The 16,942-nt window shown below is 37.1% G+C and overlaps 1 protein-coding gene across 1 annotated transcript in view; it reads right to left on the minus strand.

Moving 5' to 3' along the window:
- Positions 1–7,650: 7,650 nt before the first annotated feature.
- Positions 7,651–16,942, minus strand: part of LOC131984482 (myocyte-specific enhancer factor 2D homolog) — a 31,785-nt gene continuing 22,493 nt past the window's right edge. Inside the window, 6 exon segments of the mRNA XM_059349310.1 lie at positions 7,651–9,024; positions 9,026–9,338; positions 10,448–10,498; positions 12,048–12,116; positions 13,521–13,710; positions 15,971–16,100. Of these exon segments, the coding sequence (XP_059205293.1) occupies positions 8,878–9,024; positions 9,026–9,338; positions 10,448–10,498; positions 12,048–12,116; positions 13,521–13,710; positions 15,971–16,100 (900 nt within the window). The 3' untranslated portion in view covers positions 7,651–8,877.

Raw genomic sequence — 16,942 nt, forward strand, 5'->3', positions numbered from 1 at the left:
GAAGCATTTGCTAGCTAGCTCGATGGCTAGCCCGATTGTGGTGGGGCAGGAAAAATAACTGAAAGAGTGTCTAACTGGATTTTTGTTAATTTAATATGTGTATTTACATTTTTTAATTTACGTTTGTATATTTAGTTTACATTTTTTAAATATTTTAAGAAATAATTTAAATATTTTTTGTAATTTTAACGAAGAAAATGACTGCTATGGCCACTAGGGGGCGAATTTGCGATGGCCTAATATACAGATTTGTTTGAAACATATCCACCAACACATCCACCAAATTGTGTGCTTCTATCACAAAATAAACAATTCTTGTGATTTATTGAGCTAATCCGCCCCACAGGGGATGCACATTTTTGGGGGTTGCTACCCACACGTTTAGCCCCGTTGCCCATTCCATGAATGCACGATCCTTACAAGCTGTACCTCGTTGTAAAGGTGACTAATCAGGCTTTCCAACAATATACAATTCATCACCAGTTGGTATTATTAAAAGGGCAGTTTTTATTCATCATTGATTTATTCGTATAACAAATGCCTGCCATGGCCACTAGGGGGCGCTTTTGAGGTGGCCCAATATCCAGATTTGTTTGAAACATATTCACCAACACATCTACCAAATTTCATGCTTTTATCACAAAGTGAACGATTGTTCAGCTAATCCGCCCCACTATATTGCACTATACCTTGTTTGCTTTTATTCTTCCTGTAAGTCGCTTTGGATAAAAGCGTCTGCTAAATGACTAAATGTAAATGTAAATGGATGCTATTTTTGGACAAACTATACTACCACATGTATCAACAGAGTATAATTGAGAAAGAAAAAAAAAAAGAGTATAACTGAGAAAAACGTGAAAAAAATTGTCATAGTGTAGTTTGTTTAAAAATGGCTAAAAATGTTGAAGAATAGCATGATGACAGTAATAATAGTACATGTATATGTACATATGTGTACGTCGAAAAATATCAAAACACCACATTATAGTATGTCCATAAATTATGTTGAAAAGAGAATAGTATGTTGATCATGCTAAGAGTATAGTATATCCAAAAATGGGGGAAAAAAATCATTATATAGTATGTTGTAAAGTGTCGAAAGTTAAAAAAAAATGGACACAGTGTAATTTGTCCAAAAATGCCTAAGAACACTTAATAATAGTACCTTGATCATGGTAATTAGTATGCCCACAAAAAATCCAAAAAGTATTGTATGTCCAAAGATGAAAAAAAGTCATACTATAGTATGTCAAAAAATGTCAACAGTCATAGTGTAGTTTGTCCAAATATACCTGGTAATATTCATTAGGATTGTATGTATTAGTTATACTTACACTGAAAATGAAGCCTAATTCTGCACCCTGAAACCTTTTCTATTCTCTAATCTTACAGACAACATTCTTACATTTTTAGAACTGATAAAATTATATTTTTGAGCACAGAGTGAAATAAGTAGAAACATTTTGTTTTATTCGAGAAACCAGAAGCAGGCTGAAAATCTGTAAAAGCAAAAGTAAAGTCACCATGCAAGTGACCTTTTACACATATCGACTGTCACTCTAAATGACAAGAAAGAGCAAAAAATTGTTTCTATAGATTAATTGTAATAAGGTATATACATTTTGTAACTGTAGATATTTTTTCTCTTTGCACACTATGGACAAAACTATATATCAAACTATATCATTTAATGTTACATCATTTCAGAAGGACGTATGGTACTTATTGTGTTTTCTAATATATAGGCAATTATTGATTATCAAAATAGTTGCCAATAATTTATAACTTAAGATCTGTAATATCCAAAATAACATAAAACTCTTGGGGGTTTATTTCCTTTAAATATTGAGAATCTTTTTTTAATGTGCTTTTCTAATAATCTATTGTAACACTTAATATTATATACTTATATTGTATATATCTTATAATATAGTTAACTGTATATATATGTATATATATACACATTTAACTATATTATATATATATATATATATATATACACACATTTAACTATATTATATATTATATATATATATATATATATATATATATATACACACACATATATATACACACACATTTAACTATATTATATATATATATATATATACATATATATATACACTTTGCAATTTTTAAAATTTAAATTCCATTTTATTTTCTTGTAGTAATACAGGACCTTAACACACAAATTTACATAATTTTATTATACTTTTATTATTTTTATTTAATTTTTTTTCAAACTTTAAATATATATATATATATTCATGGTAGTACAGGACCTTAACACAGAAATGTAAATATTTTTATTATACCTGTATTATAATTTCAATTGAATGAAAAATATTTGTAATATTTTTGTAGTAGTACAGGACCTTAACAAGCAAATAAATTTTTTATTGTAACTTTATTTTATTTTTTAATTATTCACACTTTATATTTCATATTTTCCTGGGAGTACAGGACCTTAATACCGAAATTTTAATACTTTTTACTATACCTTCATCATTATTTTAATCTAAAAAAATAAAACTAGGACTGCAAGCAGTACTGAACGGGCCCTCGCAGTACACGCGTGTCGGGGCATGCTGCCGTTGGGGTGTGTGCGTTACAGGGGCCAGTCTATACCACCCCTATGAATTTGATTGCCTTAAGTGTTATAGTGTGGCCACGGTACCAAATATGAAATTAGACTGCCACCACAGTGCCACCTAGGGGCCGATCAATAAAACCTTCAAGGGTTATCCTCAGGAGGGCATTGACAATAATTGTACCAAGTTTGGTGTTAATCCGACCAACCGATTTGGAGATATAAAATACTTCAATTTAAAGAGCGCCACCTAGTGGTCATCGGCCAAAATTTTGCACAGAGCCTCAGGGGCTCATGGGGAAGTAGGATCTTGAGTTTCATGTCATTCAGACACACCAATGTGGAGATATGCAACACTTCGTGTTTTGTGTTTAAAATAGTGCCACCTGCAGGAAGTTGTTATTTAATAACTTGAGTATTCTTTGGGTTATCAAATTATTTTAATAACTTTTTGTTATGAGGGTCCATAGATGCTGTGTGCAAAGTTTGGTGCAAAACGATGAAATTGCCTAGGAGGAGTTCGCAAAAGTAGGTTTGCGACATTTCACGAATTTGCGGGGAAAAAAACGGTAGGCGAAAATGGGCGTGGCCTATATCCCGAGATTCAGCACAACTCAGTGAACGCATGGATATAAGGTGCGATAATTGTGCGATAAAGTATGTGGGAGTTATTAGCCAAAACGCACTTTCCTTTATTATAGTGCCACCTAGTGATGGAAATTCAGGATGACAATAGATTATAAAATATTTCGCCAGGTGTGACTTATATTTAAAGTTTCATGAGTTTTGGGGTATGTTCAGACAGTGAAAAATGCGATCATTTGGGAAGAAGAAAAAAAAAATCATTTGAAATACAATAGGGACCTCGCAGGTCGTTGCCTGCTCGGGCCCTAATAAATAAAACACAACACCAGATAAGAACATAAAGTTTGGTAAAAGATCACATAAATTACTGCTGTTTTTACTACCGGACTCTAATGTTAAATAATAATCTGAGTGTCAGACTTGCTCACACAGTTGCTGCTTACCTCACAGGAGGTCATGAGAGATCGGCTAAATTTAGCGCCGTATTTATCACTGGATGTGTGAAATGAAGCTTCATTGCACGTGTTTGTGACTGTGACAATGAGCTGAGGATGAAGAGGGAAAAAACAGATAATAAACTCACTCTAATGCCCCTCTGAATTACACTTAGAAAGGTTGTACTTGCACCAAATGTTCCAGATTTTATCTTTCTGAAAGATTTAAGAGGCACTTTTGCTTTGTTACAGAGCAAACAGGAAAATAAAAACACAAAGTCAAATTAATTTCACTCAAGTTTGTCTATTTAATATATAAAATACGGTAAAACATACGCAAAAAGGGAAAGGTTTCAAGGGACTTGGATACTTTGGTACAACAAACACTTTTTTTGTAAAAGCGGTATAGAATTTCAATAACATATCAGTGCATACTTTGTATATGAAAATATACACAAACTGTATATCATTCTCAAAAAAACAAAAACAACAAAAAGAAATATTTTCTTTACAACAAAACCCAAAGCAGACTAGCTCAACACAATATATTAGCTATAAATTTCATCTTTAGTATTTCATATGCTACATTATTCTGAGTTGTTTAAAAACTCATTTGTGATGCATGTCCTTTATCATTACTCTACGTAACATACGTTTGTTGTTACCGGTATCCCATGCATTTACATTTTTTTCAAATTTCATGATTTACTAATTTCAGTTGTTTCCCATTTTTATAAATATATTCTATATCTTAATTAAAATTGCAGCATTTAACTGGTATTTCCTTCATTGCATTTGCTAATACCACAATAACTGATCGTGCAATTTTCAGCAAGTTGTTTTAAAAAAAGGAAACCAGTATTATATGTTTATGATAAGGAAGATAAAATAAGATAAAATAAAAACTATCCTACACAAAATAGCAATAAAATAAAAGCTCCATAATAATATCATCATCATAATAATAATTATAATAGACAATGGAACTGTCACCAGCACAAATTAATCCAAAAATAGTGAGATTCTAAAAAACATTGTACACAACAAGTAACAGGGGTGCAGGTTTTCATTTCTCATATAGATTGTCTTGTGACTAAACTGCGATATTGGACAGAGAAACTTTTTGTACATGAACAAACCTGCAGGAGGCAGGGAGCCAATCGGTGTGGTGTCACATTTCAGTCAACCATCAGCGCCCACAAACACAAAGAGTTTCCACTGAAATTGTAAAAAATAAAAATAAAAAATGGAAATGACTCATTGGCTTTGCCTGGAGGCTGATACCGCTCATCAGGTGGATCTTTAAAGGAACAGTTTGGGAAATATTCGCTTTCTTGCAGAGAGTTAGACGAGAATGTTCAATACCACATCTGTTAAATATGAAGCCGGTTAGCTTAGCTTAGCATAAAGACTGGAAACGGGGAAACAGCTAGCCTGGCTCTGCCCAGAGACTGAAAAAGTCTAAATCTCACTAATCAACACCTTATAATCTGTCGTTCCTTAATAACTTTATGCTGCTTTCACGGCACTTCTGAACAGGAAAACCCCCCGTTATTCCGACTTTGTAATGTTAACACATTATTCCAAGATTGTTACAACTTTTGTAGGCCTTTTAGTCACATTAAGGTTGTCAAAATATTAGATTTCAAGACATGATTATCATGTTATGATATATCACCTTTTTTTTCTTCCTATTAAGTTATAAGTCAATGCCAGGTGCAGATCCATGGCTTCTGTCTCTGGCACAACTTTTAACTCTGGCAGCATCATGCACCTGTAATATTGTTTTAACTAATGTAAACGATCCGTTCCACAAGCTTCTGTGTTATCGGTTAAATAACGTTCTTTAAGAGACACACAGAGCTACTAAACTGTCTGTGGAGTCCAGCGAGTTCCTCCAGAGCTCAAGTATCTGCAGATCATGTTTGACTATCCAAATTATGTTTGTCTTTCTTTACTTATCTTATCTTTACTTATCTTAATCACACAGTTATGATGTGCTTTTGAATGTTTGGAGGAAATAAGCTGTTATAATGCCAGAGCTCCATTACCACCAAACACTACTTCTTCTTCAATTTTTTTTTTTTAACCTTTTATTTTCTGTGTATCTGAGAATGTCTTGTAATTGTTCCTGCTCTGTCTCTTATTGTTTTTCTTTAAATGTAAGAATTGTTTTTAGCCTTATGGCATCATTCTCGTTGTAATTAACTGCTTTCTGATGAAGCACTTTGTAAACTGCTGTTTTTAAAATGTGCTATATAAATGAAATTATTAATTATTATTAATATTATTATTATTACTGACATTATTTTGCAAGTGTATATCCGCTGCAGCTTGGACTTGGCGACCCCCAAGACGATTATGATCGGTTTAAAGAAATACAAACAACCCAGGGAATTTAATTTATCCGTTAATGTGGAATTATGAAGGTTTAAGCCAGATCTTTATACACAGCGAAAATGTGAAAAAGTGCGGAGAAGAGGCCGAGGGCTGTCCTGAAAACCATTTTTTGTTGGGTTTCGGAGTGCTTCGGTAGTAATCAACATCGAATATTTGATGCTTCAGCCAAATTGGATATTAAAGGCATTAATTCAGAGGACTCTTTTATTCTACAGTATTGAAAAACATCTGAATCCCGTAATTGAAAACCTAATACCGACAAATATTAAGATTCAGCCTTAGATAGGTCTGCAAGAGTAGAAGTGAGCTTTTGAGGTGTTACCTTTAGACGGAGCCAGGCTTTTTGTCTGTTTCCTGCAGAGCTAAATATTAGCATAGATCTTCAATAAAACACTCTGTAGGAAAGCCAATAAGTGAGTTTCGCAAAATCCCTTTTAACAGTTTAAGAGGCAAATTTTCTCCAACACAAGTTTATTGAAAGTGTTGGCTGTTAAATTGATGACTGAAAAAATTGAATCTGAAATGAAATAGAGTGAAAAGCTACCCACCACACTGTCGAATGATGGACGGAAAAAAATGACCTGATCATGGAAAAACATCAACAACAACGCTGGCGTGGAAAAAGTCACACGCAGCAGGATGGTGTTTTTTTTTTCCGGATACTCGTCACAAACCCACAGTGACGCAGGGTTAACACTCGTCTGCGGGCTGCGACTTCACCAAACAGCATCAATTCATAAAAGCCGCCATGTCCACTTCACCTACACTGACTGAACAGTGTAGGATTGTTTATGTAGATAATAAACAGTCAACAAACACACCAGTCTGCACTTTGAGCATCGTCTCAAGGACAAAAAATAAAATAAAAAGGTCAAGCAATCAGGAGAAACTTTCTATTAGTAGGCTATAAACAACCTGTGTACACACACTCATACACACACACTTGAAATGGTTTGGACTAAACAAATTGTACTAGAAAACATACAATTAAACAACAAACACAGCACTTGGTAGCCAATCTCTTGACTTAATTTCAAAGTGAAAAAAAGGCATAATCTGTGTCTGAGTAATGTGGAAAATATTCTGTCGTTTAAAGTATGAGTCAAAGAAGTGCTTTTTAATCTAAATAACTACGCTATAAGTGAATGGCAGTGTCCTAATCGTTCAGGTGTTTATGGACAATTTATACTTTGATCGTGGGTTTTTAAAAAATGTGTGGTAGGAGAATATGATGACACCACAACCAAGCAGGCCTCTGTGAGTGAGACAGAAAGTGCACACACCATCAACACTAGCATAAAATAGTTTTACTGAAACGAGTCCGATCCACCAGCACTACGTAGTGTGGCGAAACCCCTGCACCGTAGCTCGAAACATATCAAATTCACACTCATATATGCAAACAGATCCACTGAGAATCAACACATTGCTTGTTTTTAGGGATACCTAGCAAAGTCTATGCAAATATAGTCATATGTACATACACGTCGTTGAAGCTGAAAAGCTATTTTACTTTGTCGCCAACTGAAGCGGTAGAAATATAGAAAATGTCTTTTTCCTTTCACTTTTTGAAACACGGCAAAGAGCTAAGGAGAGCTAGAGAGAGCTAAAGAGGACATCAAAGCTTTTGTATAAGGAGTGATTTTTATACAAAGTCAGAATATTCCTACTTCTGGACGACTAACGGACCCTCAAAACAGATTTTTTTTTTTCTTTAAATACCAACAGATAAAGAACACTTGGACTGAGAGAACCAAATACTTTCCCTACCCAACGAGAAAAAAAAAAGCCACAAGAGAGGCTCAAAAAACTCATACTATGCATTTAAGTGGATGGCATCTACTCCTGGTAGTAAGCTGAGTGGCTGGCTGGATTTCTGGTGCAACTATTTCCATCCGAGCTCCAGAGGAGATGAGGTGAGGTGAGAGGACGGGAGGAGCAGCCCCGTCTGAGGAGAGTGACGGCAAATTCGAAAAGCATTAACAAGTTTCTAGTTCTTGTTTCAGTGCCAGTGATAATTCGTCAGTGTCCCTGCACCGTGTGCGAGAGGCATTTGGCATTTTTTTGTTTTTCATCGAAGAGAGGTTGATATTGGCACTCTGGCGAGATGCTCAGCTCCACCTGAGGGCTCGGCCTGCCTGGGGCGCACGAGGGTTGGGAAATGTGGCAGCGAAAAAGAACCTTTCATGGTGAAGTATATTCAGGATCATGTTTGAGTCTGTTTGCTCAGTGCCAGATAGATGCTCAGTCCTCAAACGTGTCCAGATAAAGTTCTATCCAAAAGTGCAGTTTGGAAGTGACTTATGGAAGAATGGACAGCACACGACCCAAAACGACGTTCAAAATAGCAGGAAGTCATACAAGTCCCATAATGTCGACGACAAGCCACCAATCACATTGTGAACGATGTAGCAGAGCTCAATGTAAATACATGACGGTGAAACCATGTGAACGATTAATGTTTATGGTTTTGTCAGATTGCAAAAAAAAAAAAAGAAAAAGGTTCAACACCTCAAAAGAAACGACTATACGGGAGTCCATTCAAGCAAGAAGGCTTTAAAAACCTACCGTCCCTCTATTCAAGGATCTACAGGGAAAAATATCCAGCTGAGCACTAAGTCGTCCTCTCCTCACTCAGAGCGCGATCCCCAAAAGGGTTTTTATGTATATTTTTTATGTATTTTTTGGCAAAGCCTCGAGAGTCTGGGTGACGCAGCTGAGTCGCATAATTTTGGACAGAGGCAGATGTGTGATGATAGTGTCACATGGCAGTGGGGTCGGGGCAGTGGGGGGTTAAAGGATGAGTGTGGGTGTGTTGTGGGTGTTTAAGTGTCACCAAAACTTCACCGAGCGCCGCGGCAGGCGACTCTATGTGACCCAGGCGTCCAATCTCATGCGCTTGATGTTTCCTCCCTCCTGCTCCGGTTCGTTCGACGCCCTGAGGAGCTCCGCCGAGGGGCTGAAGTCAGGGCGGCCTCCTGTAGCACCGCTGCCACCTCCGCCGCCGCCCCCCGCCGCCTCCTCCTGCGCCTCCGCCGCCAGCTGCAGCAGCGTCGTCACGATCACTGCCTTCAAAGGAGCTGGCATTGCTGCTGACGCTGTCCGCAGGCGAGCGGCCGGTCGGCGGCTCCAGGCACAGCAGCGAGCCGGGATACTGCGGCGGTGCGGTCAGGATGGCTCCCCCTGAGGTTGAGGACGGCGTGGTTGAAGATGGAGGAGGGCAAGGGGTGCTGCGATCCCGGCCGGGCGACACGGGCTCCGACTTGATGCTCACGCAGGAGTTGGTGTTGACGGTCAGCATGGCACCTTGAGGTATATGAGTCACAGGCCTGAGAACAGGGAGGACACGGAGGACAGAGAGGGAAAGATAAGGGACGAGAGGAAAGGCGAGAAAACAAAACGTACAAACGATTAGCTACTTCACAAAGAGGTGTATGAGAGACTGGAAAGTCACTGGTGTCAAGACAAAAACCAACATTACAAGGCACAGCACTAACAGGGAGAAGCCACATTCGACTATTCAATAATTTAATCAATTCTGAGCCTTAAAAGCAGAAGTAAAACCCCACTAGTGTTGCACGATATACCCATAGTAAAAAGGTACCACAAAAATGAAATCAGTGTATATTATCATCTGTTAATTACCAAGCCATTTAGATTAACTGATATGCAGGTGGGGGGCACTGTTTTAAATTTAAAAAAGTTGTATTTATTAATTGATATGCGGTTGCAAGTATGAAGTAAACTAGCGGAAAAAAATCACAACAATTCAAGTATAGGGAACATCAGATCACTGCATACCATGTATATTTTTAATTAATCGATATCTAGCCATTTTCCATGGTTTTCTTGATAATGATTTTGGTAATTATCAAGACAACCATGGAAAATTGCTAGATATCAGCTCTTAAATAAAACTCTTATGAGCAATTTTTGTTGTTATCATTATATCTGTCTAAACAAATGTACCTTTAGTTGTACCAGGCATTAAAATGAACAATATATTGAAGAAAACAAGGTGGTCTAATATTTTTTTCCATGACTGTATATACAATCTTAAGTTTCATTTCTATTACTAAATTCCTTATTTTAGGTTTTGGTATTGTTTCAGTATCGTATTGAGATATTTTGGCAGGGTATTGTATCGTAGTCATAATTTTGTTATCGTGACAACACTACCCCGGCCGCCACTGCTCCCAGAAGACCAACACAACAGCCCAGGAAGCATGAAATGATTTGTGTGACAGGGTGGATCGCAGTGAGTCAGCTGTGAAGTGAAGAAACTACAGATGATAAAACAGAAAATAATATTGGGTTAAAGAACATGTTGGAAACCGGAACTACGTCTCATTTCCTGTTTGACTGCAGACATGCTTGGGGGGGGGGAGCCAGCCAAAAGCGCACAGACATACAGGAAAAAGGAAGTGTGATACAGTACCGGCCCAACCACTCATCTCTACCCAAGAGCAGGTTGGACGGAGAGCCAACACTGTGGGGAGAAAACAAAAAGTTGGAGCCCAAAACCAAAGGGTAGAGGTGGATTAGAAGGCATGTGTGGAGAAAAGTGTGAAACATTATTGCGAGCAAAGTTTCTTCAACAACAGCAATAATGTTAATAATGTCTGAGCATCAGAAACACACAGACCCCGATCTGCTGAATTTTTGTCCCAGCACACATAAAAATCCAGACATCCAGACAAAAAGCTTGTTTTCTGATCTACAATCAGTGAACGGAGCTTTCACACAAGAGTAAATGTGTTAATCAGGACAGTCACGTTGTTTTGTTAACTTTTGTTTGTTACTACAGAGTTTGTACGGTGGCCCTTAAGGTCATAAACGCATGCACGAGTGAATTCAACAGCATTTCTCTTCAGAACAAAACAGTTTTTATAGTTAAAATAAGGATTATTTTATCAAGAAAAATGCGCCCCAAAGGTTGAAAATACCAAAACAAAAACAGGCAAAATTTGCAGCAAGAGAAGAAACATGGAGGAGGGATATTAAAGAATGTTTCTAATTTTGCGCAATACTCTTTGTTTTGCCTTTGTATGCATTTTTGCATTTGCATGACTTTATGATTTTAAATGCTGTGGTTGGCAATCCACCAATAAACACACATTGAGTATCCAGTGACATGTCTGATTTAACAGAATATGTCAAAGGAATAAAAGCCAAAGTATGTTAGTGAGGTTTATTGATATATTAGAAAGAAAAATAAAAGACTTTCAAACTGAACATAACAGTTTTTGTTCTGCTACCCCTGAGCCTCAAGTGTGTAAAAACTACACGTTATGAACATCTTTTATTAAAATATTAAAGTTTAAAATGATCAGTTTTCTCTGAAAAAAATCATATAACTATAAAGTTCTACTTTTGATTGACTAATTTAATCTGATTTTGATATAATTTTTGATTTAAAAAGTTATACAAGTACCTATTTGTAAAGAGTAAATCAGTAAAATCTAAAAGCAACATTTATGAGGGCAAAACACTGATCTTTTGCTGCTTGCTCAAATAAACTGGTGATGAGTTGATCTGTTTTACATCTTGACTCAGAATAAGCCAAAAGGGCCTCTTTTATTATAATATAATTATGGGGTATTGATATCATTGAGTCATCTTTACATCCAGTTCTCACTCAAGTAGATTTAAAGTAAACACACATGCAGTGGACTTTAATAAGAAGTGTCAATGTCCATCATATTAAAACCAAATATTTGAATTTAATCTAGTCGATGGCTGTTTTCTTAAGAATATTTCTTTACAGCCCTTGTAGAAAAAGTATATTTTCTTAATTTTTGTCAGCAAAATTAATAATTAACTTATATTATTAAGTTTAGACAGCTTATGTTTAGGTTCAGTTCTTCATGAGTTCATAATAATGTAAAAATAAATGTATGGCTGCCTTTAAGACAACATTTACTGAATGCCGTTTTGTTTTAGACAGAAGCCCTTCAAGTGCAAACGTGGACCACAAACCCCCCTACAGACAAGGTCATGACATTTCACACACGCACACACTAGTAGTGGCTGTTCACCTCAGGTTGGCAGCCAGACTGGACACCTGGCTAGACAGCTCGCTGCTCTGTTTGTCCACGCCCCACATGCTGCGGACGAGAGGAGAGAACACACTTCAACGATCTGGTGTTCATGCTACCAAAGACACAACTGGAAGCCCTGCGGCGCTCGGCTCACACTGGGCCTGCGCCGACATCAGCGAGTCCTCTAACATAATACAGGCTTCCTCTTTATTAACCCTCTGAACCGCAAGTTGTTTTCTCTGTTTACATTTTACTCACTCTGGCCTTAATTTCACTGCAACATATAAGCTCTATGGAAGCAGCAATCATGGCTAGAAGTGGGAACAACTCAAAAATGTCTTTTTGTGCAGAATAATACAATAATAATAACATACATCATTAAAAAATAAAAACACAGGTTGAATTTCTCTGGTATATATTTTTTAAATTTGAATAAAATAGATTTTATATATGCAACACTTTTACAAGTGTAATTAATATTGGGTCTCCACATTCTATCGATATTTAAATATTTGCATTTTTACAGCCTCTACTTACAACCTCTCCTGTCCTCTCCTCTCTGCTCTGTGTAAACAGCCTGCAGTTCTGTATGATTTTTAGTGAATATTTGTTTTGGAGAAGTTTTAAATGAGACGCATAGAATAAAGTGATTTTGACAGAAATATCACAATTTTAAGCTTAAGCTTTTAAGTTTTGGTATTTTTTCTAACGATAATGCCTGTTTTTACAGTTTCTTTTGATGACAAACTGTATATTTTTGGTAAAGTTTTAAAGAAAACACATGATTTCAATCCTGCCAGTGGGATGGTTGGATTCAGAGGGTTAATAAAAAAAGGTTATTAAAAAGGATTTTAAAAAAGTGAAAAATAGCTGTCATCTGTGTTCCAAAAAACACTGAATGAAACTTTAATAGGGATTTCCTCAAATCACATTTAATTTACTTGGAACTAGTTGTGTAAAAACGCCAGACACCATAACTCTTTGCAGGGAAACGCAGAGATTTCAGCGGAGGGTCACTCAGCTTCGTGTGACCTCGTCTGAAAAGGGCTTGAGTGTAAGAGACGTTCATTTATATGTAAAATTCCGGCACTTCAGCTTTAATAAAGGATCTCTGAGACGGTGAAGTTGCTTCATACAGCTGAAGTGTATCATCTCCTGAAAAAACTGAATAGGAGATATTCAGGTTGATGTTATGAAGAGGCTGAGAGATGGTGAGATGCTGGTGAGAGACCAATTCACTAAAAAGGAATGTGAATTGCTTCGTATAAAAGATCATGGTATGGATATCATGCAAGCTGACTGCGAAGGTCAGTAGTAAAGTATTTCAGTGTTAGTGTCAGTAGGCCGAGAGCTTTTACGCCATAAACGTGTCACTGCCAGCCTCATCATCAGAATGACGGAGGAGCTTTCAGGAAACCAGATTGTAGGAGAGAGACGCAGCGCCGATGAGAAAATGAGGAAAAGACTTACACCAAGTTGCTGAGTGTTGCAAGATTAATCTGCTGTTGTTGTTGTTGCTGTGCTTGCTGTTGTTGCTGCTGTTGCTGTTGTTGCTGGGAAACAGCCTGCTGCTGCCATGTGGACACGCTGGTTGGCAGCAAGCCGCCAGGTGACGCCAGAGCGTGTAGAGCAGTGATGTCTGCACTGGTCAGCTGGTACTCTGAGACAGGACCAAGGATAGAGTGTTTAATTTTATTTACTCAGGTATCGTTATCAAAAGGTACAGTATGTAATTCTGGAGAAAGAGTTGATTGTTGAGTCTTATTCTCAGTCTGATAAAGGGACAGACTGCTAACCAAAAGTGTCACTATCAAACTAGTAACCAAATAAATTGTTTTACAAGTAGAATTTGCTGCCATTACTGACATACGTTTACTTTTTTTTCCATGCAGGACTTTAACTTGTAATGGAACATTTTAACTAGGGGGTGGGACAAAAAAACAAACGATAAAGGACATGGATGCTAATCTATTTCATTATATCCATTATTATGAGTGCAAACACGAATAAACCTTTTTGATATTAATATAATAAAATAAATTGAATTCATTCATTATTGAATTTAAGAGTAGTCTTCTTTCCAATTCCCAAGTTTCAAAAGGGCCTACAAAACCTTTTTTGCCTGCACAGTAATAAATTACTATTCTGCAATATATATGCAAAGCTCTGCAAAATCTTAAGTACTGTGATACTAATACCATATTGTGACACATTTGGCGATTCCTGACCATAACTTTTACATTGCTGTAAAATGTATTCACATTACATTGGTACTTTTACCTACAGTAGCATTCAATATAATAGCAGTCCAATGTGACTAACCAGATTAATCCAGGTTTTTAGTATATTTTTTATTGCAACATGGCAAACAAGGTAGCAGTAGGTGCAGTAGATTCTCAGAAAACCAACAAGACCCAGCATTGGTGATATGCACACTCTTAAGGCTGTGCAATTGGGCAATTAGTTGAAAGGGGCGTGTTAAAAAAAATAGCAGTGTGGCATTCAATCAGTGAGGTCATCAATTTTGTGAAAAAAAAGGTGTGAATCAGGTGGCCTCTATTTAAGGATGAAGCCAGCACTTGTTGAACATGCATTTCTCTTTGAAACCCTGAGGAAAATGGGTTGTTGAAGACATTGTTCAGAAGAACAGTGTACTTTGATTAAAAAGTTGATTGGAGAGGGGAAAACTTATGAAGAGGTGCAAACAATTATAGGCTGTTCAGCTAAAAGTATCTCCAATGCTTTAAAAAGGAGAGCAAAACCAGAGACACATGGCAGAAAACTGAAATGGAGGAACATTTTGTGGACTGATGAGAGTAAAATTGTTCTTTTTGGGTCCAAGGGCCGCAGACAGTTTGTGAGACGAACCCCAAACTGTGTTGGGCCTATTTATCACATACCAGGGATCATGGATCAGTTTACATATGTCAAAATAGAGGTCATGTTGCCTTATGCTGAAGAGGACATGCCCTTGAAATGGGTGTTTCAACAAGACAATGACCCCAAACACACTAGTAAACCAGCAAAACGTGTGGGGTGACATCAAAAATGCTGTTTCTGAAGCAAAACCAAGAAATGTAAATGAATTGTGGAATGTTGTTAGAGAATCTTGGAGTGGAATAACAGCTGAAAGGTGCCACAAGACTCCATGCCACACAGATGTGAAGCAGTTTTAAAAAACAGTGGTCATACAACTAAATATTAGTTTAGTGATCACAGGATTGCTAAATCCTAGAAACAAAAAAGTTTGTATAAAATAGTTTTATGTTTGTAAAGTCAATGGCAAACACTGCTATTTTTTTGGACACACCCCTTTCAACTAATTGCCCAATTGCACAGCCTTAAGAACGTGCATATCACTAATGCTGGGTCTTGTTGGTTTTCTGAGAATCTACTGCACCTACTGGTACCTTGTTTGCCATGTAGCAATAAAAAATATACTAAAAACCTGGATTAATCTGGTTAGTCACATTGGACTGCTATTATATTGAACACTACTGTAAGTTACGGATCTGAATAGTTTTTCACTCAGTTTGTGAGGACGGCCAGCTCTAGACAGATTTAAACAAGTGCCATACTTCTTCCATTTCTTAATGATGGATTTAACTGAACTCTGTGAGATGTCCAGTGAGCTGGACATTTTTTGAGATGTAGCCATCTCCTGACTTATACTTTTCATTGATCTTTTCTCTGAGTTGCTAGGGGTGTTCTTTTGTCTTCATGGTACAACTGTAGCAGGAATAGTGATGAACCAGAGACTGGACCTTGATCACTTGATCACTTGTTTTCATTTACGTTTCACAAAGCTTTTCAACTTTTTGGAAATCAGGGTTGAATATACCCATTAATTCCTTTCGGCCACTTGATGCTTTCTCTGTTAACTAAAAGGATATTTGCGTTCCCGTGTGTGTTTCGCTCACCTGTGTTGTACGCTGTGGGCATGGCGGAGAAAGGCAGCCCCTGTGCCAGGAGGCTCGGTGTGGCCACAGAAACCACTGGTGTGGTGAGGCTTTGTGCCACCTGCGCTCCCGCTGCCAGCCGCTGGGCGTTCTGCCAGGAGAGGACAGCGACATGTTAGTGACAGCGGAAAAAAAATCTTTAACCTGTGGCCTCAAGGTGGAAGACTTGTTTTGATAATGTAGATTCTGACATGCTGGGAATGACAATGTGCACATGGCTGGATTCATAATGAAGTACAGAGTAAATCTCAAAGTCAAGTGGATTTACTGTCAGGAGATTCTTCACGTCATGCATCAAAAACAGTTTCCTTGTTTCGGGTGTGCCATGAACATATTACATTAAAGGCAATTTATTTAACCATCACATATAATTATGTCTCAGGGTGGGTGTTTCTGTTTAAAGGGTTTTTTTGATTTTTCTAATAAAGGCCAATTCATGCCTTTATTAGATAGTGACAGTGAGAGATGACGGGGGAATTAGGGAAGACATTAACCACAGATAATGCAGTTTTTAACACTGAGGCCTGTTTAAGTTGATGTGTTTTAATCATTTTAAATAATTCTGAAACATAGGGTTACATTTCTATAACAGTTTCTCATCATTTGTGCAACAGCTAGAAGTGGAATATCACAGCTTTCCTACTTTGTTATTGGCCACAGCACACACACAGACATACATATATAAAATTAAAAAATTAAAAAAATATTCCCATTTACACGCAACAGTTCATTTTTAATTTATTATACATTCCTTAAATACATTTTCTGAAGAATGAGTTATCGATTAAATGAGTAATCGTTTCAGCTCTCATACCATCTACTACACCAGGGGTCTGCAACCTTTAAGAGCAAAAGAGCCATTGTAGTCTTACAAAGCGGCATACTAAGTCTAAGTTACCCTACCAACATTACTAATAGGTCATAATGAGCATT

Source organism: Centropristis striata, chromosome 14 (genome assembly GCF_030273125.1).
Source record: "Centropristis striata isolate RG_2023a ecotype Rhode Island chromosome 14, C.striata_1.0, whole genome shotgun sequence".
Taxonomy (NCBI): domain Eukaryota; kingdom Metazoa; phylum Chordata; class Actinopteri; order Perciformes; family Serranidae; genus Centropristis; species Centropristis striata.